Raw genomic sequence first — 27875 nt, forward strand, 5'->3', positions numbered from 1 at the left:
TTGGTGCTCTCTGAAGGAATTGGTCCAGCTGAGGAATTGGTCCATATAGAAGCTAAAACAAAGAAACTGCGAGTGCTCATGGAACAATCTAAACAGACGAGGAGGCAGCTGAGGGAACTGGCAGAGGCTAAAACACGATGCAAGAGGTCTTCTGACATTTACCGCCAGCTGGGTCTGACAACTGATCGACCTCAGTTCTCATTATAATCAGCTCTACTTACAACAGATGCATTTAGAGCAAACAATCATTCCTTTTGGAAAAATATACAATTCACAAACCGTCAGAGTGTATTTAAATACAACACTGATCTCTTAGATGGGCACTAACGTTGCTTTATTAGGACAACAAAAATCAGCTGCTAATGACACCTGCAGTTTATATTTAAAATGGTTTCTCTGAAGTACTAAATCCCAAACGTACACCATCTTGGTGTACAGTAGTTTGTTATTTTGGAAAAATATTAGTTTCTTTGATTAAAAAGCTCTGGAGATGCCATTAGGCCCTTTACAAACACAGTACCTAGAGTGACAAGTACAAGGTGCATCCAAGGCACACACCAGCATGTCAACTAATCTGACCCTTGTTTCCTTATTGTGGCATAAATATTCATAACTACAATAGACTACTTTATTTAAGGAAATAATTTACTGTAAACATCATAGTTTTGCTTCATGATACATAGCAGACCAGTTATTACACTCCATTAAGATTGTCCAGAAAATGGGTGTTTATTTAAAAATAAACATATACAGCACAGGCAAATGCTTTCTTTAAAATTTTATTTTATATTTTTAAAATGGACGTACAGGTGGATTCCATATTTTAAGTGTGCTTATTTATTTTTTGGTAAAGTGTTGCAATATGCTGGAGCAGAGTTTTTTTTTTAGATCGCTGGCTAGGCCCATCCCTAATTGCCCTTGTTTAGAGGGCATTTAAGAGTCAACCACATTGCTGTGGGTCTGGAGTCATTGTCACATATAGGCCAGGTAAGGACAGCAGATTTCATTCATTTTTATTGGATTCAAATTTCACCATCTGCCTTGTTGGGATTTGAACCTGAGACCCCGGAGCATTACCCTGGGTCTCTAGAATACAAGTCCGCTGATAATACCACTATGCCACCACCAGCCATCATTGTCACAGATTAACCATTAGAAGCTCATCACAATAGTGTTTGATCTGCTTTCTCCCTTTCCTGAAGGCATGAGACTCTTGTTGGGATATAATTTCTCAAAATGCTGAAAGCCTTTCAATACTTCAACAATGAGTAACTACGGAGGACATCACAGGCAAGCCGGGTCTTGTCTTCAATCAACAGAAGTTCACTCGACTGATGTCGATGGGGGTGGGTTATCTTACCAGGAAAGGCTGGACAAGTTGGGCCTGTATCCATTGGAGTTTATACAATTGAGAGGTGACCTTATTGAAACACAAGATCCTGAGGGGACTTGACAGGGCGGATGCTGAAAGGATGTTTCCCCTTTCTGGAAGAGACGAGAATTAGGGGACACAATTTAAACACATGGGCTCTCCCATTTAAGACAGAGATGAGAAGAAACCTTTTCTCAGAGGGTCGTGAGTCTTTGAACTTACTTCCCCAGAAAGTGGTGGAGGTAGGGTCACTGAATATTTTTAAGCGAGATAGATTCTTGACTAACAAGGGTGTCAAAGGTTATCGGAGATAGGCGGAATGTGGAGTGCCGACTCCTGCTCCTAATTTGTTTGCTCGAATGTAATTCACGCACACAAGCAGCAACTCTTACTGGACAACAATCTAGGAATGAGCTCTCTGGCTGATGTTTTTTTCCCCAGGTTCCTAGCTCCAGCTACTAAGGCCAGCTGTTGCTTGTAATTTGTTACCCCAGCTGAGATCACCTCATTCAGGAGACAGCAGAGACCAGACTTGGCACCTTTCCGGCCTGTGTGGTTCAGGGGTAGAGTCGTGCCTTTACTCAGTAAGCTGTTGGAGAAGCTATTCACAGTGGTTAACTAAAAAAATGTTCAAAGGTGGAATCTTTTTCAACGGAATATTTCAGCATGCGCCATCATTCTGTTATAATGTCATAACATATGGCCTACTGTCTTACACTCAGGATGCAGTAGGGTTATATTACCAGACGAGTAATAGCCTGGCCCAATAGTACAGAACAGGAGTTTAGGTCGCACCTTGACATTTTCAGAATTCAAGTTCAGTGTGAAAATAAAAATCTGCTACCAGTAGTGACCTTGAAATTCTTGGTTTCTCATAAAAACCCAGCTGGTTCAGTTGTATCCTTTTGAGAAAGAAGCCTGCTGGTCTACATGTCATTCCAGTTCTACACTAAAGCAGTTGACTCTTAACTGATGTCACAGAAAGAATTTATATATTTTATTGCTGTCCATGATCAAAATGTTTTAATGTGTGAGGTTAGTGCGTTTTTCTACCCCCAGAGTGTTTTGCCCCATATTAAGTAATTTCCAGCAGCAAGCTTTTGTGAAATTAAAAAAAAAGATTATTTATTAGCACGCATTTGCCCTGGAGGTTTAAGCATGATGTCTTACACTATCACACACACAAAGATTAGATACAGATGAAGGAAAAAACAATACGACTACAATCTGGAATTATTTTAGTTTCTTCCTGTAGTTTAAGAACATAGGAGGAGTAGGCCATTCAGCCTTTCCAGCCTGCTCTGCCATTCAGTGAGATCATGGCTGATCTGGTTGTGATCATAATTCCATTTTCCTGTCTGCACCCCATAACCCTGGACTCTCTCGTCTTTCAAAAGTCTGTCCAACTCAGCCTTGAACAAATTCAATGACTCAGCCTCCACTGCTCTCTGGGGAAGAGAATTCCACACACTTACTTGGATGAATTGATGCTTTAGCTGGAGAGGAGATCTTTTAAAAGCAGAGGATTTTCAGTAAGCTGCGAGTCTTCTTGCAGTTGAATTGCCAGGAGGTTGACTCTCAGGTGAACTTAAAGTTGGAAGAGGTTGGAGTGGTGTGGTGTGGTGGGGTGGGTTGGTGGGGGAGGCAAAGAGTCTTTCTCCATTTTCAAGGTATAGCTGAAGATTACCTTGGCTGCATTGTTGTCTTGCAGCTGGTTAGAGGGCTTAGAAGGTGTCACAGAACAGCTTCTGCTGTTATATTTTTAAAAGCAGGGAGCAAATACGGCTGCCTAACCTATGTGACCTGTGGCAAGTCCAGAGTCCTTTTCCAAATAAGGTGATGTGTTGGACCAGTAAACATCCTGTGTTGTGGCTTTTCACAGTCAGAGTTTCAGACAGCCGAGGCCTCTGTGTTTGGGATGAGAAGCCACCACAATACAATGTCAGCTCAAGGTCATTGAAATCCATTTCATATTTGCCTAACACTCATTGAGTTTTGATATCTCCATTGTCGGTGGTCCTTTCTGTTGATGGTCCACCTTTAACAAAAGGGATGTCTGAATTTCACAAATGGCTGTGATTGTCCACATATAATTAGATATGTGCTTGAGTTTCAGGACTGTCTGGAGCTGCATACTGCCAAGTCACAAGATATGTTACAGCCATCTTAAATAGCTTTTTGTGCCCACTTTTAAAACATATAGCTTTTATGACACTGCCCTACAAACCACATAAAGAATAAAACTGTACAGCATATCTACTAAACCCGTGACTGCCACCACCTAGGAAGACAAGGCCAGGATGCTAAGGAACATCATCACTTCCAAGTCACACACCATCCTGACTTGGGCACACATCTCCATTCCTTCATTCATTTACAGGATGTAGACATCACTGGCAAGGCAAGCATTTATAGCCCATCCCTAATTGCCGTTGAGAAGGTGGTGGTGAGCCGCCGAGTTGAACTGCTGTAGTCCATGTGGCGTCGGTTCACCCACAGTGCTGGTCAGGAGGAAGGCCCAAGATTTTGAGCCAGTGACAGTGAAGGAACAGCGATATGGTTCCAAGTCAGTATTGTATGTGGCTTGGAGGGGAATTTGCAAGTAGTGGCGTTCCCACACGCGTGCTGCCCTTATCCTGCTAGGTGGTAGAGGTCTTGGGTTTGGAAGGCGCTCTCAAAGAAATCTTGACAAGTTACTGCTGTGCATCTTGCAGATGGTACATACTGTTGCCACTGTGCACCAGTGGTGGAGAAAGCGGATGTTTAAGGTGCAGGATTGGTGTCATGGCGGCTTTTTCGTCCTGGAAAGTGTTGAGTTTCTTGAGTGTTGTTGCAGCCACATTCATCTAGGCAAGTGGAGAATATTCCATCACACCCCTGACCTCTGCTTCGTAGATGGTGGACAGGTTTTGGAGAGTCAGGAGCTGCATCCAACTGGAACAACTCCTTCAGCAATACCCTAATGCTGAGGAGATTGACCTCCAACAATCAACACAATCTTCCTTTATTCTAGGTATGACTCCAACAAGAAGCATGGAGTCGAGTGGTCCAGGCAGAACCCAAACCAAGCATCAGTAAGCAGGTTATTGGTGAGTAAGCATCATCTGTTAGTAAGGTCAACACCACCTTCCATCACTTTGCTGATGATTGAGAGTAGGCTGATGTGGCTGAGGTGTCTGGTTGTTGGCCTTTACAGCAGTAACAGTTCCCCATTTACGTCCTGACAAGATTTTGTCTGGCTGTGCAAATGGAAATACAAACGGAAACAAAACTACATATGTAAAGGATGTACTTCAAAGGGAATTCACTATGTGAAGGACTTTGAGGCTTCTGGTGTGTTACGGTGCAATGTAAATGAAAGTATTATTTAACACTGCATTCTGTGCAGGACTTTGTACTTCAGCTGTTACTGTTAAGGCAGTTTTCTTTTCTTGCCAGTTTCCTGTACTGTAATGGTGCCAGCAATCCAATCTGAACACATGATTTAACATCCTCCTCAAAGAAAACAAAGCTACTATTCAGGATAACTTGTTTTGGTCATTGCTCAAAGAGATTCTCAGCAGATGCACAACTAGAGGAACACAAATAAATTCTGTTGTTTAGAACCAGATACAAACACAGACTTTTTAAGTTGCAAAATGAACCTTCAACTAAGCATATTCTAGATGTGGATTTTTACATTCCTTCATTATCCTTTTTGAGGCTCTCCTCTCAGGCTATGAACCATTTCCTGCAGTTGTAAACTCACAATTTATCACTCTTGTCAGTAGTTTGGGTAGTGGTGTACTATAAAGCGTGTTAGTCTTACCATGGTTTCTGACCTGACATTTAAGCTGGATGGGTCAGATGGAGGCTAGTTTACAGACTTTAAAACAATGCAGTGAGGCTGGCTGGTGTGCAGCCTGTCAGCCGATAAGACTGTGGAGCCTGATAGAATGGTTTTCTTTGTATAAAACTCAAGAGTAAAAATCTCTCAATTCTGGCACAATGTAAGAGAACCGAGGTGCTGACAGGCACCTTGTCAGAAAATGCTGTTGTAACAAGTTCACAAGATACAACTTGGCTGGCTTAGCTTTGAAAGTGTTCCCCTTTAGCAAAGCGGACTGGCAAAATGATCAGAGCTGGTCTTGAGCTGGGTGTGTGACTAGGGAGGAAAGGTAGCTTAAAGCAAAATACTGCGGATGCTGGAAATCTGAAATTAAAAACAGAAAATGCTGGAAAAACTCATCAGGTCTGACAGCATCTGTGGAGAGAGAAACAGAGTTGACATTTCGAGTCTGTACGACTCTTCTTCAGAGCTAAAGAGAAATAGAAATGTGATGAAATTTATACTGTTTTCAGGGCAAGGTGGTGGCATTGTGGTATTGTCGCTGGGCTGATAATCCAGAGACCCAGAGTAATGCAGAGAATTCAATAAAAATCTGGAATTATAATGATCACCATGAATTATGGTCATCATATCACCATTTTATTCATGAATGAATAAAAAAAAGGGGGTGAAGCTGGATAAAAGGTGGGGACAAAGGGAGTGGTAAGGCTAAAAAAAGGTGCTGCTAGTGGCAAATGTAAGAAAGCAGAATGTGGTATATATAAGTATAAATGATTTAGACTTGAATGTAGGAGGGTTGATCAGTAAGTTCGTGAATGACACGAAAATTGGTGGAGTGGTACATAGTGAGGAGGATATAGACGGGCTGCTCAGATGGGCTGATCAGTGGCAAATGGAATTTAATCCGGATAAGTGTGAGGTGATGCACTTGGGCAGGACAAACAAGGTACGGGAATACACGATGAACGGTAGGACCCTGGGAAGTACTGAGGATCAGAGGGACCTTGGTGTGCATGTCCACCGGTCCCTTAAGGTAGGACGGGTGGATAAGGTGGTTAAGAAGCCATACTTGCCTTTATTAGCCGAGGCATAGAATATAAGAGCAGGGGGGTTATATTGGAACTGTTTAAAACACTGGTTAGGCCACAGCTAGAGTATTGTGTGCAGTTCTGGAATCCACATTATAGGAAGGATGTGATTATACTAGAGAGAGTGCAGAGGAGATTTACCAGGATGTTGCCTGGGCTGGAGAGTTTTAGTTATGAGGAGGGATTGGATAGACTGGGGTTATTTTCCCTGGAGCAGAGGAGATTGAGGGGGAACATGATTGAGGTGTATAAAATTATGAGGGGCATAGATAGGGTAGACAGGAAGGAACTTTTCTCCTTGGTGGAGGGATCAATAACCAGGGGGCATAGATTTAAGGTAAGGAGCAGGAGGTTTAGAGGGGAAGTGAGGAAGAATTTTTTCACCCAGAGGGTGGTGGGAATCTGGAACTCACTGCCTGAAAGGGTGGTAGAGGCAGAAACCCTCATAACATTTAAGAAGTATTTGGATGTGCACTTGCCATGGCATACAAGACTATGGGCCTAATGCTGGAAAATGGGATTAGAATAGTTAGGTACTTGTTTGACTGACGCAGACTCGATGGGCCGAAGGATCTTTCTCTGTGCTGTAGACCTCTCTGACTCTATGAAGCACCCTGAAAAGAATAAGATGAACAAGTAATAGATGGCCTGGGTGGGGTGGAGTGGGGCAGGGAAAAGAGGATCGAAAAAGGGGATGAATAAATAATTCAAAAAATAAAAATAAGTGGATTAAAAATGAATTTTGAAAAAAGGGATAAAAAAAGGTTGAAGATCGAGAAGAGAGTTCATGGTCTGAAGTCGTTGAACTCAATGTTAAGTCTGGAAGGCTGTAAAGTGCCTAATCTGAAGATGAGGTACCATTCTTCCAGTTTGCGTCTGGCTTCACTGGAACATTGCAATAGGCTAAGGACGGACATGTGGGCATGAGAGCAGGATGGTGTGTTGAAATGGCAAGCGGCAGGCAGGTCTGGGTCATGCTTGCAGACAGACCAAAGGTGTTCCACAAAGCACTCACCCAGTTTGCATTTGGTCTTTCCAATGTAGAGGAGACCGCATTGGAAGCAGTGAATGCAGTAGACTAAATTGAAGGAGGTGCAAGTGAAGCGCTGCTTCACTTGAAAGGAGTGTTTGGGTCCTTGGACGGTGAGGAGGCAAGAGGTAAAGGGGCAGGTGTTGCACCTTCTACAATTGCATGGGAAGGTGCCGTGAGAAGGGGATGGGGTGTTGGGGTGATGGAGGAGTGGACCAGGGTGTCACGAAGGGAACGGTCCCTATGGAATGCTGATGGAGGGGTGTGGGGGGGAAGATGTGTTTGGTGGTGGCATCATGCAGGAGTTGGCGGAAATGGCGGAGGATAGTCCTTTGAATGCAAAGGCTGGTGGGGTGAAAAGTGAGGACAAGGGGGAGCCTATTATGGTTCTGGGAGGAAAGGAAGGTGTGAGGACAGAGGCGCGGGAGATGGGTTGGACACGGTTGAGGACCCTGTCAACCACAGTGGGTGGGAAACTTTGGTTAAGGAAGAAGGAAGACATGTCAGAAGCGCCATTTTGGAAAGTGGCATCATCAGAACTGATGTGATGGAAGCGAAGGAATTCAGAGAATGGGATAGAGTCCTTACAGGAAGCAGGGTTTGAGGAGCTGTAGTCGAGGTAGCTGTGGGAGTCGGTAGGCTTGTAATGAATATTGGTGGACAGTCTATCACCAGAAATGGAGACAGAGAGGTCAAGGAAGGGAAGGGAAGTGTCAGAGATGGACCATGTGAAGGTGTTGGAAGGGTGGAAATTGGAAGCAAAATTGATTAATTTTTTTAGGTCCAGACGAGAGCATGTAGTGGCACCGAAACAGTCATTGATGTACCGAAAGAAAGAGTTGTGGAAGGGGCCCTGAGTAGGACCAGAACAAGGAATGTTCCACATACCCCATAAAGAGACAGGCATAACTGGGGCCCATGCGGGTACCTTTTATTTGGAGGAAGTGAGACAAGTTAAAGGAGAAATTGTTCAGTAAGAGAACAAGTTCAGCCAGGCGGAGGAGAGAGAGTGGTGGTGGATGGAGGTTGTTCAGGCCTCTGTTCAAGGAAGAAGCGGAGAGCCCTCAGACCATCCTGGTGGGAGATGGAGGTGTAGAGGGATAGGACATCCATGGTGAAGAGGAGGTGCTTAGGAGACTGGAAATTATACGACATAGGGCATCAGAGAAATCGCAGATATAGGTGGGAAGAGACTGGACAAGGGGAGAGAGAACGGAGTCAAGATAGGAAGAAATGAGTTCCATGGGGCAGGAACAGGCTGACACAATGGGTCTACTGGGACAGTCCTGTTTGTGGATTTTGGGAAGGAGGTAGAAGCAGGATGTCCAGGGTTGGGAGACTAACGAGGCTGGAAGCTGTTGGAAGCTACAAAGGTAACTTGTTGCATTGTTGTGCAAAGCATCTCTAGCCCAGCAAAATAGTTTTGATGGCGACAGGTAAAGCAGAACAGAGGAGATCAAAAAGCGTGTTCTGAATTATGGAATGAAAATAATTAAGAACCTGAGCCTGGGCGTGTGAATTTCCCAGTCTTGCCAAGTTAGCTACCTTTATAATAATTGGCGAGTGGGTAAATGGTGAAATGTAGGCAAATCTGATTTTAGGCACAGGCCTGACTATTAAAAAGCTGACAAAGATCCTTTCATCCACAGGCTCAACATTACTGTTGGGGTTAATGATAAGTTCTGCTTAGTGGGATATTGACAAGAACAGGAGTGGGCCAAAATGTGGCAGATGGAGTTTAGTGTCAGTAATAAGGAGGTAATGCATTTTGTTAAAAAAAAATGGGAGTAGGTTCAATGCTGCGGAAGAAAAGAGGGATTTACGATTGCAGGTTTACACGATATTAAGGTAACATTTCAGACTGATAAGATTAATGGAATTTTGAGTTTTTAATCATTAGATGTGTCCACGAGAAAAAAGGATACTGCGAGGTCCAAGATGGCAAACCACGTGCGTCCACTCATTCTGGTGTTGGAAGAGTGCAGTATAACAAATTGCTTAGAATGTTTCATAGTCATCCAAGGTGCAAACCTGGATCTAAGCTCGGGCCCAATTTCAATGCAAATCCAGGGCTTATAATGCAGTTTCAGGCCTTTTTCCCCACATTTGATCACATCTGACCACAGTGTACACTGTGCAGTTTTCTCAGATCCAAAGCAGTCAAACCAGAAGTCCTTCGAAAAGACCACTGGAAGTTATTGTAAAATTTGACCAACTTAACAGAACTGTAAGTGAGACCAGGGGTTGAGACCTGCAAGAGCTAACCAACCCAGGGTCATCAATAGTTTAAATGAAATATGGAATGTTGTTTGTTTTAGCGAGTTATACAGAAACTTGGTCAAATTAAGCAGCAAGCTTTGAGAAGCTGAGTGCTGGTGCTAATGAAAAGACCTTATTAAAACTTGCTGACCTTGAACATTTTGGAAAAAACCAAGGTTATTCTCAAAGATTCTAAGAGGCCAGTCTACGTTAACAGTTTGAAGGGGGCCATAGTACTGCAACTGAGATATTTGTGAGTCTGAACTGCAAAGCTGTTTTAAAGGCTGAATTCTAGACCTGTCTGTTTCATGGAGTTGTAAAAACCAACCACGTAACAGAAAGAGATAAGGGAACACACGCACATATGAATTAGGAGTAGAACTAGGCCATTAGGTCCCTTGAGCCTGCTCTACCATTTGATAAGAAGCTGTCCCAAGCATAGGAAACCAGAATGTCAGGGCAGGCTTTAACTCCATGGTTCAAACAAAGAACTCGATGCTCATTAAATAATTTATATTATAAAAGATTTTTACTGGACAGTGAGGGTTTGTCAGTTTAATATCCTGTCTGCTATTAGAAAGCAGCAGTTGTTAAAAGAACCTCATTGCAGCAATTGGTGGAAATAGTGATTTGGTCAGTCACTAAAGAGATGACAATCAACATGAGGTGACCGTTTATGTGTGGTTGTATGTATAATCCCAGGTATCATATTTCAAACAATTTACTGTAAGCACTAAGTAGCCTGTCATTGTATTACATATTCTTTTGATGGCTGGGCAGTTTAATAAATATTAATGTCTGAGTCAGATATTTGAGCTTGTTCTTTTATTCACCCCTCTCCCAATCTCCTGCACTTTGCCCCAACCCTGTTAGACTCACTGTGGGCCCGGTGCCAGTATCCCCTCTGAATGTCTTTTGTCCTCTTCAGGACTGGCACGACTGGTGTCCCCAGCACGGTAGTTATATCCTGATGAAGCAAGAGGGCGATCTTTGCGCAATCCACAGAACAGATGGAAGCAGGCTGTTTCTAGTAGTTGAGGCGCCCATAATGAATGGTCATAAACATAACATTAAGTCCAAGAGAGTTACATAGAATTACACAGGCCATTTCGCCCAAGTGCTCCACACGAGCTTCCTCTTAACCCTCACTTTACCCCATCAGCATAATCCTATCTTCCTTTCTCTTTAGTTGTTTCTGAACTTCCCCTTAAATTTATCTATGTTATTTGCCTGAACTACTCCTTGTGGTAATGAGTTCCACATTCTAGCCACTCTCTGGTAAAGAAGTTTCTCCCGAATTCCCTGTTGGGTTTATAAATGACTATCTTATATTTACAGCCTCTAGTTTTGGTCTCCCTCGCAAGTGGAAACATCTTCTGTGTATCCACCCTATCAAACCCTTTTATAATCTTAAAAATCTTCTGAGGTCACCTCTCAACCTTCTCATTTCCACAGAAAGCAGCCTCAGCCTGTTCATTCTTTCCTGACAGGTATCACGTTGTAAATCTGTTTAATCACTGTCTCCAGTACCTCTAAATCCATTTTATAATGTGAAGACCAGAACTGTGCACGGTACATGTGTGGTCTCAACAAGGTTCTATAGAAATTGAATATAAATTCTCTGCCTTTCAATTCTATCCCTGTTGAAATGAACCTCAGAGCTGTGTTTGCTTTCTTTTATATAGCCTCGTTAATCTGCGTCGTACTTGCAGTGATTTGTGAATGTGTACCCTATAGATCCCTTTGCCTCATATGACTTTCATTATCCAAGGAACATGTAGACTCCTTATTCTTCCTTCCAAAATGTACCACCTCACAGTTACCTATATTGAAATTTATTTGCCAATTACAACCCATTCTGCCAGTTTATTAATGACTTTTATTTTGCCACAGCCTGCCGCTTTATTATCTATAGCCCAATTTGGAGTCAACGACAACCTATGAAATTGTGTTTACTGTTCCCAAGTCAAAACTCTTTATCCGAATTGTGAGAACGTCAATCTGTGTGGAACACCCCCGCCCTTGCTATTGTTAGATAACACAGAAGAGAAAGCAGGGGAAACATCAGAGACTATGGAAGCTATGGAATTCGCTTCCAGGGCTAGTAGTTGAGGCAGAAACAATGTAAATATTCAGAACTAAATTGGACTGGCAAATGAAGGAAAAAGGTTGAAGGTATGTGGGAACAGATTGGGAAACTTGTGATTTGGGCTATTTGCTCGTGTGAGCGGTTGATGCTGACATGGACTGATCGGGCTGAATGGTCTGTTTGCATATTGCAACCTCTATAGATTTCTGTATATATATACTAGCATTACATTCCTGTTTGCTATTTTAATGCAATTGTTAAAATATTTAATAAACCAGGTTATAGCTCCATTAAAATGCCTGACAGAAGGATGTCAGACAAACATGCAATGCCAGCAGTAATTTCTACCCTCCTACACAAATGCTATCATGATGGATATCTTTGGTTTCATACCAATTTATATTGGAAGAGGTACTCACACTCGGCTAGATGTTTACAATTGAGAGAAATTTTATCTTACTGTCTAACAAAGAAACCAGTGCCAATGTAAGACCTGAGACCATATACAATGAGTGTAAATAATACCGTGCAGAGGTAATGATGACCTAGTTAACTACGCTAAGCTAGTTAGGAAGACTGGAAATGTTTAGAGCTGCCCTGCTACTAAGTAGGATAAGCTGTTGTTTTTTATACATCTGTTTTAATAGTCATCAGTACACAACTTTAACCTTATCAAAAATTGTCAGGAATGACATGACACAAAACTCATATCTTAGGAGTTGAAATGGCCATGCCCCACCTATCACAGTACCATTTCACAAATTAACTTCTAATATTGTGATAGTGTTGTGAACTAGAGAAGTTTCTGTGCTGTGAACTAGAGAAGTTTCTGTTGAACAATAAGTAAGAGTATCCATTTCATGCTACTGATAAAATGCAGTTTGCAAAGACTGAAAACCTGGAATAAAACAAAAGTTTTTATCCTCAAGTGAAAAGTTGCTCCCTGAAACCCTCACCTATCTTTTCTCTTTTCTTTCGTTGATGGATCTGTTTTGTATTTACAGAATATTTTCTTTGCATTTAATTTCAAACTGGACAAGGCCTCTTTAGATTACCACACAGCTGAATGATCTATGCATAAGTTGAATCATAGAGCAGTGAAAAAAAAATGTATTTTTTTTTCAGGCAAATGCTCTCTCCCTACAGTTGATGCTATTACAAACCTGATCTGGCTTCAACAGCTTGTGAGCCTGCTATACATCACCTGATGCCAAACAATACAGCAAAATATGGCAGCCATCGAGATGGCAGTTGGCACAGGTGAGGAAACATCGCCAAGGCAACGTCAGGTGTAAAGTGTAGAGCAGAAACTGAATTGAGGAAAGAGAGATTGTATTATAAGAAACACTATATTATAAAAGCTAACAATTTCTGGGAATGAACTTTCTTGGGAATTGGAAAACCACTGATCTCTCCCACCTAGAAGAACAAAGGGTGCAGACACATGGGAACACCACCACCTGCAAGCTCTCCTCCAAATCACACACCATCTTCTTCAGTTCTCTGCCGTAAGGTAGGTCCTACCCAAAACGCCACAAACTTCGCCACGGGTAGGGACAAGGAGACAGGTCCTGAATATATCCCAGCTGGAGCGATGATCAAACCCTGGGCTGATGGCACCTATCAGATCCACACTGGCCATCGAGCCAATTGAGACAACCCAAGTAGTCAGAGTTGTGGCAACACGCACTTTCAATGCATGCTGTTGTCCAGAGGTATCAATAATGACAGCAGGGGCTCCAATTTTCTTTCCATCACAAGTCTGACCAGGAATCTTTCCCGCTCTTACCACTTGCCATTAGCATATGTTGGAAGGGTTTTCAGGTTGATACTCAACCTGTTTGGTCGCGTTTTGAACACACCTTCCTTGGCCATCAAGTCCTGGTGTGTGACTTGAACCCAGAGCTTCTGGCTCAGAGCCAGGGACGATACCCATTGCGCCACAGGACCTCCACACACCACCTGGACTTGAAAATATATTACCATTCCTTCACTGTTGCTCGGTCAAAATCCTGGAACTTCAGTAACAGCACTATGGTTGTACCTACACCACATATACAGCAGTGATTCAAGAAAGCAAATTGGATCCAAAATGGGCTTAGTGGCAAGATGCAAAGGGTAATGGTTGATGAATGCTTTTGTGACTGGAAAGTTGCTTCCAGTGGGGGTCCACAGGTCCCAGTGAAGTTCCATGGTTTAGGATTCAGGCTTGAATATATGATTAAGAAGTTTGTAGACGATACAAAAATGGACCATGTGGTTAATAGTGCAGGAAGATATCAATGACCTGGATATATGAGTAGGAAAGTGGCAAATTGGCTTCAATCTGGAGAAGTGCGAGTAATGCATTTGTGGCGGGTTAATAAGCCAAGGGAACACACTTAAATGGTAGGATAATGAGAAGTGTAGAGAAACAGAGGAAACGGAGTAATGTCTACAGATCACTGAAGGTAGCAGGGCAGGCAGATAAGGTGGTTAAGAAGGCAGAGGGGATACTTTCCTTCATTCGCCAAGGCATAGAATATAAAATCAGGCAGGTTATAGTAGAATCATATAAAACGCTAGTTAAGCCACAGCACAGAGTTCTGCTCATTGCATTACAGGAAGGTTTTTTTTATTCATTTATAGGATGTGGGCGCCGCTGGCTGGGTCAGCATCTATTGCCCATCCTTAATTGCCCTTGAGAAGGTGGTGGTGAGCTGCCTTCTTGAACCACTGCAGTCCATGTGGTGTAGGTACACCTACAGTGCTATTAGCGAAGGAGTTCCTGGATTTTGACACAGCAACAGTGAAGCAAAGGCAATATATTTCCAAGTCATGGTTGCAAATGGCTTGGAGGGGAACTTCCAGGTGGTGGTGTTCCCATCTAACTGATGCCCTTGTCCTTCTGGATGGTAATGGCTAGTGGCCGTGGGTTTGGAAGGTGCTGCCTAAGGAGCCTTGGTGAGTTCCTGCAGTGCATCTTATAGATGGTACACACTGCTGCCAATGTGCATCGGTGATGGAGGAGTGAATGTTTGTGGATGGGGTGCCAATCAAATGGGCTGCTTTATCCTGGATGGTGTCAAGATCTTGAGTGTTGTGGGAGCTGCACTCATCCAGGCAAGTGGGGAGTATTCCATCACACTCCTGACTTGTGCCTTGTAGATGGTGGACAGGCTTTGGGGAGTCAGGAGGTGAGTTACTTGTCGCAGGATTCCTAGCCTCTGACCTGCTCCTACAGACACAGTATTTATATGGCTTTAGTTTTTGGCCAAAGGTAACCCCCCGGGATGTTGACAGTGGGGGATTCAGCGATGGTAATGCCATTGAACTTCAAGGGGCGATGGTTAGATTCTTTCTTGTTGGAGATGGTCATTGCCTGACAATATGTGGTGTGAATGTTACTTGCCACTTACCAGTCCAAGCCTGGATATTGTCCAGGCCTTGCTGCATTTGGACATGGACTGCTTCAGTATCTGAGGAGTCGCGAATGGTGCTGAACATTGTGCAATCATCAGTAATGATCACTTCTGATCTTATAATTGAGGTGTATAAGCTTTTGAAAAGCCAAAATGGAGAGGATAGGAAGGACCTATTTCTGTTGGCAGATAGGTCAATAACTAGGGTGCATACATTGAAAGTAATTGGCAGAAGGATTAGGGTTTTGCACCCAAAGGATATGGGGGTCTGGATCTCACTGTCTGAGAGGGTGGGATGGGCAAAAACCCTCATTGCATTTAAAAGATACTTGGATATGCACTTGAATTGCCATAAGTCAAAGAGCTTTTGACCAAAGCTGGAAAGTGTGATTAGGCTGCATAGGTTCTTTCAACTGGCACAGGCACGATGGGCCATATGGCCTCCTCCTCCATCTTAAATTTTCTGTTTCTAAGGCAACTCACCAGCACCTCCTCAAGGCTACGTGGGGATGAGCAATAACTGCTGATGTTGCGAGTGACATCCACATCCCAAGGATATATAAAAAAAGGTGGCAATTGAGCTCAAATAGCTCCCCTTATATGAAAGAACTTACATGTATAAAGCACCTTTTAAAAGTTCAGGACATCCCTCAGTACATTTACAGCCAATGAAGTACTCGAAGTGTAGTCACTGTTATAATGTAGGGAATGCAGCAGCCAATTTGCTGAACAGCTCCCACAAATAGCATTATGATAATGACAAGATAATCTGTCTTCGTAATGTTGATTAAGGGATAAACATTGCTCAGGATAACTGCACCACTCCTCCTTCAAAATAGTGCCATGGATCTTGCAGATGGGGTCTCAGTTCAGCGCCTCATCTGAAAGACGGTACCCCTGATAGTGCAGCACTTGTTCATTACTGCACTGGAGTGTCAGCCTAGACTTTTTTGCTCAAGTCCCAGAGTGGAACTTGAACCTTGGGACTCAGTGGCAAGAGTGCTATCAACTGAGCCACAGCTGACACACAGTTGAGGTATAAATATTGACCAGGACACTGGTGACAACTTCCCTGCTCTCCTCCAAAATAGCATCATGGGATCTTTTATGTCTTTCTGAAGGGCAGATGGGGCCACTTATATCCAAAAGACAGCTCTTCTGACAGTGCATCACTCCCTCAGTACTGCAATGGAGTGTCAGTGTGGAGTATGTAGTCAAGTCTTTCGAATAAGACTTGAACCTTCTGACTCAAAGGTGAGAATGCTAACAATATGGCCTAGTGGGTAAAATTACTGCTTGGTATAATGCCAGTTTATTTAAGAGAGTCCCGGGGTTAATTCCTAGCCTTAATTAGCCGATGTCAGGCTTCCTGAAGACATTTTATTACCTTAAGGTTGCTGTATAAATAAGCTGTTGTTGTAGACAAGGGAAAAATCAGCCAAGCTCCCCACTGAAACTGCACATTAGTGAAGAGAATACGGAGTTTGACTGTGATGGCTTCCACAGCTGACCAGCCTGCCCACACTCAGTTCATACCTGACAAATAACTTGGGTGAGACTCCAGATGTTTGCCAGATATCAAGAGAAATCTAGCCCAGAAAGTCGGTGCTTTCAGGAGAGGAGGGGAGAAGGCTGGAAAAAGGAAATTGCTCAAGATGCACACATGTTTCTGTCATCATTGAAACTGCTTCAGTGTGATACAACTGTAAAGCACAGCCTCAGCTGACATGCTAATCTTTGTGTAATCCACTGACAGGGTAAATTTTACAAGTATTGGTCAAACAATGCCAGACACCTTCAGATCAAATCTTTGTTACCTTTACTGGTCTTTTACCTGCATAACCCTATTTCTGACCATAAACCATAATCAGATGACTGCCTACACCCAGCAAAACAAGCACTGTCTGATACTCCTGTGGCTCCCGAAGTACAACCCCTTTCTTCACTCTCTCAATCTGAGGGATCTAAACTTGAACAAATGTGGTGCACAGCTGGCCAGTTATTCATCTCCAGATCTTTGTTCGATCACATCAAACACTCAAATGTTCCAGTCTCCTCAGCTAAAATCGACTATTCCAGGATAATTCTGGAAAACATGAATAACCCTAGGCTCCATTTTCCAAAAGGCACATGACTGCAAAAATTATGCTCCCATGACCTCCATCCTCACATCAAATAACAAGTGCAGAAAGATAAAAACAAAAACAAAGATACCTGGAAAAACTCAGCAGGTCTGACAGCATCTTTTTTCCTTAGTTCTGTTGAAGAGTCATACGGACTCGAAACGTTAACTGTGTTCCACTCCGCAGATGCTGTCAGACCTGCTGAGTTTTTCCAGGTATTTTTGTTTTTGTTTTGGATTTCCAGCATCCATAGTTTTTTGCTTTTATCTAAGTGCAGGAAGATTATGGATTTCTTCATCACCGAGAGCAAGGCATCCGTGTGACATCCCCCTGCATCCTCCCCTTTCCCTTATCTCCAACCCACCCCTGTCACTCACTCACTCTTTTCCTAATCCTGATCATTCTGGATTTTCTCCACTGTCTCCTCTCAATCCTCTTTTAAGCTCAAATTGTCTACAAGTCCCACTTCCTGCTTCCTAAATCCCTTTCCTGGTCAATACCTGACCAATCAAAATTGAGAGTATATACCACTTTTTTTTTTAAATGCATAAATGCTTGACGATTTCCTAAGCTGCAAGAATGAAGTAACAGGTTCTCACAAATAAATTATAGCTGGATACTGGATAGTAGATACTAGAGGGCCTTATCCTCTGGAACCCAGATTTCATACCAGTACAGGCAAATGGGATAACATGATCTTCTCTCCCTGCTGCTTATAAGACTCCCATGAAATGAGATTGAGCTGTATCACTAAAATGCTAGTGGATGAGGATGCTGGCGCAAGTTGCCTACACATTAACTGAAATTACTAATTTAATGCCAAAGATGATTGCTATAGCAAGTGAATGCACATTGGTGCAGTAGAACATGCTATTTAAGACAAGGTTAGCACACATTGATATTACAGATCCTCTTGTCATCATCATACACAGCAATGCCTCATTTCAAATGGTTCTGGTGAAATGGCAGGAGTACCTTTTGTAAGATTTTGCTGGAAATTTGAACAGATGAATTTTCTGAAAGGCACTTACATCATTAGACTCCATGATCAGTGGAATTCTTACCCCCAATATAAAGAAAAGAGTAGCCAAGTCTTTATTACATATGACTGTGCTATAACTGACCCAGGAGAAGCTGATGTTGACAATGGATCATGAAGTTGGAGAAGCATTTCATTTTCCAGCTAGCATTCTTCATCTTGATGATCACAAGTATTCACCCAAAAGCATTAATATAGAATAAACTAGCATTAGAAATTCACTGCTGGCTCTAAGCTTCTCGATTTAAGTGTACTTTTTTGTCAATTCTGTTCCTCTTAGATAGAAGTGCTGCAACACCAGCTATAAAAAAACTAATATTTTGCACGATTATTAAAGCATAATATTTTATGATCAATGGTGCAAAATAGGCCAATTCCTTCTGCAAAGCCTTAACTCTACCTCCTCCTCATCAGACCTCTCAGTCCCCTCTCACCCCAGAAATGTGCCAATTCTCTCCCATTAATACTTTCATTTCTGCTTTCTTCCCTAGCAACAGATTACAGAGTTGGACTATTATAGACATCAACTATTGTAGTATGATTTTCAACCAGCACTAATTGAACTTTGATTGTAAAAAGCATTGTATACATTATTATATAGGAACAGGAATAGGTTATTCAGCCACTGGTAAGGATATTGAAGGATATGGAGCAGAAGTGTTTAAATAAGGGAGGTACAGATCAGCCCTGACCATACTGAATGGTGGTGCAGGCTCGAAGGGTGATGAGTACTTTAGCCCCATTTAAGCTTTTGTTCCATATTCTTTGATGTTCCTCACAAATATCTATCGATCTTTGTCTTGAAAATTTCAATCAATCCATCCTTTTCAGAGAGAATATTACAGATTTCCACTGTTGGACAAAGTGCTTCCTGATTTCACCTCTAAATGGCCTAGCTCTAATTGTAAGATTATGCCCTCTTGTTCTGGATTCCCCCACCAGAAAAAATAATTTCTCTGTATCCAACTTAGAGTCTCTTTATCAAGTTAAACATCTCAATTAGATTTTGATCTTTTAACTCAAGGGAATACAAACGAGGCTTATTCTAACTGTCCTCACATTTTAACCCTTTAAATCCTGGTATCCTTCTGGTGAATATGTAATGTAACTCCCTCTAAGAGCAATATACTTTTCCTGAGGTTCGCTGCCCAAACCTGAATGCAGTACTCCAGAAAGGGTCTGACCAAGTGTATATGTCACGTATATCACAAAGGCATAAATAGTTGTCTTCTTTCAGATGGTGAGATACTAACTGCTGTTGAGACCAAGTAGAAGCAAGAGGTGAAGCTGAAAGGAAGAATAATCACCTGCTCCTCTTTGCAGTTGCTCTTTAGCAGCCCCCACAGACTAGCTATAGAACAGCACTGTCATACAAAAGCCTGAGATATTTATAGTTACATATAACTATAACATATAACTAACACATATAACATATAATACATATAACTAACATGACTAACCAAGCTAGAGTCCAAGGTGCATCCCCTGAGAGACAATGAAAGGTGCTAACAACATTTCCCTCACCGTGTTTCATTTGCTTCCACTTTAGGACAATGTTTTATAAAAGGTAACCTTTATTAATAAATAAATTATTGTAACTTGAATTGATCCTATCTTTAAAGGCTAAGTTCAGTGCAAGTTTTATCATTTGCAAACACCAGTGCGCGCTTAATAGGAGTTAAGAATTAACTGCTTTTATTACGACATTGCCAAGATGTAGTTAGACATTTGAACTTCAGCATAAGCAGAAGGCGCTTTTATACTGGAGGAGCATTGTTGATGTCTGGTGCATGCACTCGCTAATGTAAAGCCAGTACCTGCACTTTCAGAGAATTAAAAGCACTGGAGGCTTAGCAAGCACTTTTACATTTAGTGCTTCTGTAATTCAGATTACAGGTAGGTAACGTCCATTGGCTCTATAACATTTACATCACTCAAACCTGCATCGTCATCCTGATTTCAGAACTGTAGGTGGCTGTAGCCATATAAATGAGGGAATCTGATGTATAAATGTTGCTCTGCAGTGATCAGAGCCAGAGTGCTAATAGTAAAATGGATACATTTTGGTAGGTCTCATGAGTTGCCTTCAGATCTCCAAATGCACCAATCTGCATTACATTCCCTTTTAATTTTTTGTGTGTGTCCAGCATCATTGGGACTTGATTTGGACAGTTACAAAACCAAGGTAAATAGTGAACCACAGAGGTCACGGATCACCATTTGTGTGTCACTCTCCCAAACTTTAGTCAAATGTAAGCAGGTTTACTCACCTACATCGAGTATTAGCATAACCCTCTGTAGCTGCTAAATAATAGCAGCAAAAAAATTCTGCATCCAAAAATAACACAAAACGGTGGGGTTAATAGAGATTTCAAAATAACTGGGGAACCTACCAAGTCCAATAAAGCATTAATAATGTGACCTGCAGGAATCTAGAAAAATTAATGACTCAAATATTTGCTTGAATCATTTTCCTTCATTGCTTTCTTTTCATCAAAGTACTAAATATTCCAACAGCTCCTGTTGGTGAAAGTTTTGGTTAAATATAAGGATTCAAATAAATATAAAATCTTCAATAAAATTTTTGGAGATTTTTGTATTAAGTCACAGGTCGATTTGTGGGAGTAATTTTAATCTCAAATTCCCAATATCTTAAAAAACTTTGGGCACACAACAGTGTTGCATAAATGCACCATATGAAAAAAAATGTTCAACCTGCACTTAAATTTTGCACATACTTTGACATTAAATATAACGTTACCAATGGACAACTGCCAAAGCAGGTTTCAACCTCCCAAAACTGAAATCTCTTGACTCCAGATATTTCTCTTGTGGGCATCTGACAGCATCTGCTGTTAGTTAGACTTGGCATTGTACATTAGGTTTTTAAATTATTTGCGGGACAAGTTGCAAAGTGCGAGTCGATAGCAGTGCAGGGAAATCAGGCATCTGGGATTTGATTGAGTGGGTTGAACAACATGCTAACTCCTTAATCAGATTGACGGATTTTGAAATAAACCATGCAAAGACTGCGAAGGAAGTGGAAATTCAAAGTCAAATCAGGTACAGAGACAATTGTGGGGGAGGGGGGGGCTGCTGGGATTGGATTAAGAGCAAGATACAAAAAAAAGAGCCCAGTAAAAAGGAAAAGTAAAAAGAATTAAAATTTGGCATTTTAAAAATCTCCAACAGCAATTAAGAAGAGGCAGAATGAGACTCCGTACTGGTAATAGGAAAGTTTCAGTGCCAGAGAGGTTGATTGGCATAATTAATAGTTATTACATTGTTAACAGTTTCTTAAATGATAAGACTTGCTGTTGTGAATTTAGTTCATACCTACTGCTCAAATACAGCAAGTTCACAGCATTCAACCGTGAGGCAGAAAGTAAAGTTAATGGCAAAGCAGCACAACTCAGACAACAACTATTACCATTATTTGCATCTGTTCCTCACCTCAAGCTACTGTACCATTTCCACCTGAACAACAGTGAGCGGCATTCGCCACACCATTATTCTGAGAGCAAACTCTGGCACAATCAATGGAGTTCTTGAGACATGGAATGTGATACCACTTATAGCATGCATAACTACACATATATATATATATATATATATACAGGAACAGGCATGTATGAACTATTATAAAAACAGAAAGTGTTGGAAATACACAGTAGGTCTGGCAGCATCTGTGGAGAGAAGAGTCTTGAGGTGAATTTTCTTCAGAACTGGCAGTTTCCTTTCTGCACAAATGCTACCAGACCTGAGTATTTCCAGCACTGTTTTTAATTTCAGATTTCCAGCCTCTGCAATATTTTGCTTTAATGTACTGACTGTTAGTCTGCTTTTCCACCTCAGTTCAATATTATTAAACATTCATATAAAAACTGCAAAGAAGTAAGGATTATGCACTAACCTGGACCTTTGCAAATCAAGAGTGCTGCTGCTCATCTGCCCCTGTTCCAGGCAGTAGTTTGGGACTGATGCTTGTCTTAAGAAGGCAGCAGGCAGTATTCCCTGAGTGAAGGAGTTGATCCTTGCCCTGCTACCGCCGCCTGCAGGAGCAGATGGAGCGGGGAGAGGGGATGCAGCAGCTCCGCTCGGCTGAATCCTACGCTCCGCTTCCTCGTCCGGAGGAGGAAAGGGAGAAGCGGCGGTGGCGACGACGGCGGCGGGAGGGACTGCAGCGCCGGCTCTGCAAGGCAAAGCCGCCCCGCCGATGCTGCTCAGCCGGCTAGTCCTGCTCGCCTCGGCATCGGCGGCGAGGGCGGCGGCAGCAGCAGCTGCTCCGTCCTCCTCCTGCTCCTCAGCCTCATCCTGTGTGAGGCGCCCATCCAGAGAGATGTTGGTGAGAAAGCTGAGTGCCGCCTGCCTCCTCCTCGGGTCTATCCGCTTCCTGGTGCTGGGCTCGCTGCTGCTGCTGGAATGTTTCATTTGCAATGCCGAGCTGGGGTTGTTGTTGCTGCTGCTACTGCTGCTGCTGCTGCTGGTTGTTGCAGCCGCCATCCTCCTGTGGAAATGTTGAATGCAGCGCGTGTGGATGTGTGTATCTATGCATATAGATAGGGTTTTCTTTTCCCTGTGTGTCTGTACATATATATATATATATTTTCAAGTGTGTATATACATGAGACAGAGAGCCAAACGTGCTACTGCACTGCCCTGTGCTAACACTATGAAGCGCTGTGCCAGCCCCAGCAGACAGCCTGGAGGGAGAGGGAGGGACAAGGGGGCGGCTACCAGGCAAAGCGCATGATCCTTAGCCCTTCCCAGACACATGGTGGCTCCTGTACAGTCAGCTTAAAGCTACACATTCTGCAAACCAGCTCATGTCTCCATCTGGCTGGCTGGCGTTTTATTTTTGTATTTGTAGCGCAGGATTTTAAAATGCAAAACGTTGTGGGTCGGTTGCAAACATCTGCATTGAAATTTCCTTTGGGAGACGAAATTAATTTCCCCACCAAAGGATGTGGAAGATTTAGCTATCGACTCCCTTTTAACATTCCGATAGCGACTCCTGCTGGCCGTCCACTTGCTGTTATGTTTAGCCACGTGGGTGTGTCTTTTTTTTTCATCCTCTGCCAAAACCTGTGTGAGTGGATTGCTAACAATGTAAAAGCAAAATACTGTGGATGCTGGAAATCTGAAACAAAAACAGAAAATGCTGGAAAAACTCAGCACATCAGACAGTGTCTGTGGAGAGAGCACCAGAGTTGAGGCTTTGAGTCCCTATGACCCTTCTTCAGAACTCTCGAAACGTCAACTCTGTTTCTCCACAGATGCTGTCTGAAGTGCTGAGTTTTAGCAGCATTTTCTGTTTTTGTTGCTAACAAAGTTGCAGAATAGGGGTACCTTGTGCAAATAATAACATGCCCCAGATGAAAACAATGCAATGTGCATGAACCAACAATCGAAGGAATTATTTTGACTGCATATAAACCAGCAAGGCATTGTCGATTGACACTGTCACATTCCCTCCTCAGATTTAGCGATACAGTTTAAAGTTCCAGAGTGAGCAAAGACCATTTATCCCATGGAGTTTGTACGGTACAAGGAAGTTCTCAATGCTTTTTGTAGTACAAGGGTGTTCGGCATAGCAAGGGTTAATATGGGACTGGAGAACAGTACCACCCACAATGTGATATAGAGAGACACGTGACAGTGGTGGGGGTGGGGGAAGAATTGTATGGAGAGAGTCAAGGAAAAGTCAGCATGAAGTTAGATTCTAAAAATCATAGCAAGTTTACAACATAGAAAGAGGCCACTTGGCCCATCGTGCCTGCGCCTGTCGAAAAATGGGCCACCAGCCAAATCCCACTTTCCAGGCCCCTCACAATTTTGTATATCTCAATCAAATCTCCTCTCAGCCTCCACTGCTCCAAGGAAAACAACCCCAGCCTATCCAATCTTTCCTCATTGCTGCAATGTTCCAGTCCTGGCAACATTCTGTAAATCTCCTCTGTACTCTAATGCAATTACATGCTTTCTGTAATGAGGTGACCAGAACTGCAAACAGTACTCAAGTTGTGACCTAACTAATGATTTGTATAGTATAACCTCCCTGCTCTTATATTCTATGCCTTGGCTAATAAAGGAGAGGATTCCATGTGCCTTCTTAACCACCTTATCAACCTGTCCTGCTACCTTCAGGGATCTGTGGACATTCGCTCCAACATCCCTTACTTCCTCTAAACCACTCAGTATCCTCTCATTTATTGTGTATTCCCTTGCCTTGTTTGACCTCCCCAAATGCATCACCTCACACTTCTCTGGCTTGAATTCCATTTGCCATTTTTCTGCCCACCTAACCATTCCATTGATATATTATTGCAGCCTATAGCTATCCTCCTCATAATCAACCACGTGGCAATCATCTGCAAACTTCTGATCATTCCCCCTACATTCAGGTCCAAATCATTAATATATACCACAAAAAGCAGGGGACCTAGTACTGAGCCCTGCAGATCCCCACTGGAAACAGTCTTCCAGTCGCAAAAACACCCTCCAACAATTACTCTTTGTTTCCTGCCACTGAGCCAATTTTGTATCCAGCTTGCTCCATTCCCCTGCATCCCAGGGGCTTTTTTTTTAAACCAGTCTGCATGTGGGACCTTGTCAAAAGCCTTGCTAAAATCCATGTAGACCACATCAACTACACTACCCTCATCAATCCTCCTTATTACTTCATCAAAAAATTCAATCAAATTTGTCAGATACGACCTTCCCTTAACAAATCCATGCTGACTGTCCTTGATTAATCCTTGTCTTCCTAAGTGAAAGTTTAGCCTGTCCCTCAGTGCAGTCGATGCTCTGATACCGATTTACCTTCAAGTAGCTGTTTCCAGTCCACTTTTGCCAAATCACTCCACAGCCTTGCCCGATTTAGAACATAAACTCCTATTCTCTTTTTGTCCTTTTTCATAATTATGTCAAAACTAAATAACTTATGATCACTACCACCAAAATACTCTCCCACTGTCACTTCATTTCCTAAAACTAAATCCAGAACCACCCGACTCTTGTTGGACTTGCTACATACTGGCCAAAAAAGCTCCCCTGAATGCACCTTAAGAATCCTATTTGCTCCATTTCTTTCACACTAAAACTGCCCCAGTTAATATTAGGGTAGTTTAAATCCTCTACTATTACTGTCCTATTGTTTTTGCTGTTCTCAGAGATTTGCCTACATATTTGCTCTTCTATCTCTCTCTGACTGTTTGGGGGTCCAAAATACACTCCTACTAGTGTGACTGCCCCTTTTGTGTTCCTTATCCCAATCCATATGGCCTCAATTGAAGATCCTTCAAACATATCCCTCCTCAAAACTGTAATTTCTTCACTAAGCAAAATTGCCACCTCCTCCCTTTTTATCCCCCTCTCTATCTCATCTGAAAACCCTGTAACCAGGAATGTTGAGCTGCCATTCCTGTCCCTCTTTAAGCCATGTTACTGTAATAGCTATGATATCATGCCGCCATGTTTCTATCTGTGCCCTCAGCTCATCTGCTTTATTTGCTATACTCCTTGCATTGAAGTATATACCCTTGAGCACTGAAAAACTCTCTTTTTTATTTGCTACCTTATGTTTCCTCTGCCTTCCAGGCTCACTCACTAATTTTCTGCCTTCCACTACTATTTCTAATTTGGCCCCATCTGAGTCTGCCCTCAAGTTCCCATCCCCTGCCAAGCTAGTTTAAACCCTCCCAACAGCACTAGCAAACCTCCCAGTAAGGATATGAGTCCCGGCCCCGTTGAGGTGAAAACCGTCTGGCTTGTAAAAGTCCCACCTCCCCCAGAACTGGTCCCAATGCCCCAGGAATCTGAGTCCGTCCCTCCTATACCATCTCTCCAGCCATGTATTCATCAGCTCTAACCTCCTATTTTTATGCTCAATAGCGCATGGCACTGGTTAGTGATCTCTAATTCAGAGGTAAACTCCGATCTCAGAGGCCCTGCTTTTTAATGTCTTACTTAGCTCCGCAAAAGCTTCCTTCAGTGCCTCAACTCTCTTTCTACTTAAGTCACTGGTACCAATGTGAACCACGACCTCTGTCTGTTCACCCTCCCCTTTAAGAATGCCTTAGTTTGGGCTATACTTTGTACCTATTGTCACGAAGTTATAACTCTTTATTTTTGAAAAAATGATTTTTAAAACCTTCAACTGACTGGAAATTCTGTAATTTGAAATGAGACAGAACAAACTGCTTTGAAATGTGAGGCCATCATGCAAGGTGAAAGTGTGAAAAGCAAACAAGACTCTCCAAGGGAATGTAAAGTGAAAGAAACATTTTTGGTAATCTACAGACCTTGATACGCCACACTACCTAAGGAAGACATTTAAAATGCAGAGTCAACTGTAATCATTTTAAGACAACAGGGAACTGCTAGCCATCTAGGATATACAACTGCACTCCATCCTAACGGGAACAGAAACTCAAGTCCCCCTGCGGAGGGTAAAAGACCCCATCTCCTGTTGGCTTCTACTATCTTGAAACTCGTCAAAAGTTTCTGACATGAAATTCAAAAAATGTGATTACCTGTTCAACAACAATGACTACAGCAAACAGGGTAATCAAACCCCCCCTGGAATGTACAGCCAGAAGGGCTTTAAGAACTGGTTGTTACCAAGCCAGAAGGAGAAGAGGTCTTCATCAGAGAGATTGTGAAGAAAGACTTCAGCAGAGCAACAGGCTGAAGAGGTCTCTCTCTCTGTTTCCTGGAACAAATGCAGTACCCGGTTCAAGAAATCAGAGTACCAAAATCTACCAACAAACCAAGATCTCGTAAGAATTGCAGCACCTTCCAAACATGAGTTCACCCAAGGAAACTGTTAATTTAAATCAGCTGCAATGTTTAACAATCTATGCCTCAACAACAAGCAAAAGGTATCTAACTGTATATTCTTTTAACTTTTATTTTGACTCTAAATTCCCTTACTTCTGACACCTTTGTGTGTGACATCACATCTTTTATTATTTTCCTTGGGTTTAATGGTTAATAAACTTTTTCTTTCTTTGTCCCAAGAATGATGTTTGATTGGCTCCTTACTGTTCACTGTATAGATAATAAAAAATACATTTGGATTTAGAAAAGGCATCCACATGAAAGATAAATTTTAAAAAACCTTTGTCGTGACCAGCTAAGGAGGCTGAGTAGAGGAGAGCCAGTTCACCCCTCCTCAACTGGTCATAACCAAATGGAAATAGTTATGTGTTTCCAATAACACTACTGTTCAACTTTACAAGCCTCTGAACCTCTTAGTGAGACCTATTGAACAAACACGGTGGCTGCTCATAAACGAACCCAGAACTGAAGAAGCTGGTGAAGGACCCTGGAGTCTGAAGAAACTAAAGGAACAGCATCCAGACCTGACTGAAGTGCATCAGAAGTGAAAACACAGCTGGAGATCACCTTAAAAGAAACTCCATTGCAGACATGGAGGCTGAAGAGCGGAAGAAAAATCCACTGTGCAGCTAAAAGTCTCCACCAGAGCACATGGAGGTCCATTATGAATGATTGCAGAGTCAAAGGACCTAGCAAGGGTAAGCAAAAATTAAGTTCTAAGGGTGACGTAGCCTTTAAAAGTCTTCAGGCCATTAATCAGTCAGTGCAGTCCATTTTGTTAATCACTGCAGCCAGCCTGGGCTC

The 27875-nt window shown here is 42.4% G+C and overlaps 1 protein-coding gene across 3 annotated transcripts in view; it reads right to left on the reverse strand.

The window, feature by feature from the left end:
• Nucleotides 1-22904, reverse strand: part of cables1 (Cdk5 and Abl enzyme substrate 1) — a 185737-nt gene extending 162833 nt beyond the window's left edge. The window contains exon 1 of one of the 3 annotated variants that reach the window (XM_078540833.1): nt 22144-22904. In XM_078540833.1, coding sequence (XP_078396959.1) covers nt 22144-22733 — 590 coding nt within the window. In that variant the 5' untranslated portion in view covers nt 22734-22904. The remainder of the gene's footprint in view (nt 1-22143) is intronic. The other 2 variants (XM_078540832.1, XM_078540830.1) reach the window with 2 other exon arrangements.
• Nucleotides 22905-27875: the final 4971 nt, after the last annotated feature.

This window comes from Cetorhinus maximus, chromosome 4, assembly GCF_964194155.1.
Source record: "Cetorhinus maximus chromosome 4, sCetMax3.hap1.1, whole genome shotgun sequence".
In the NCBI taxonomy this organism is placed as follows: Eukaryota; Metazoa; Chordata; class Chondrichthyes; order Lamniformes; family Cetorhinidae; genus Cetorhinus; species Cetorhinus maximus.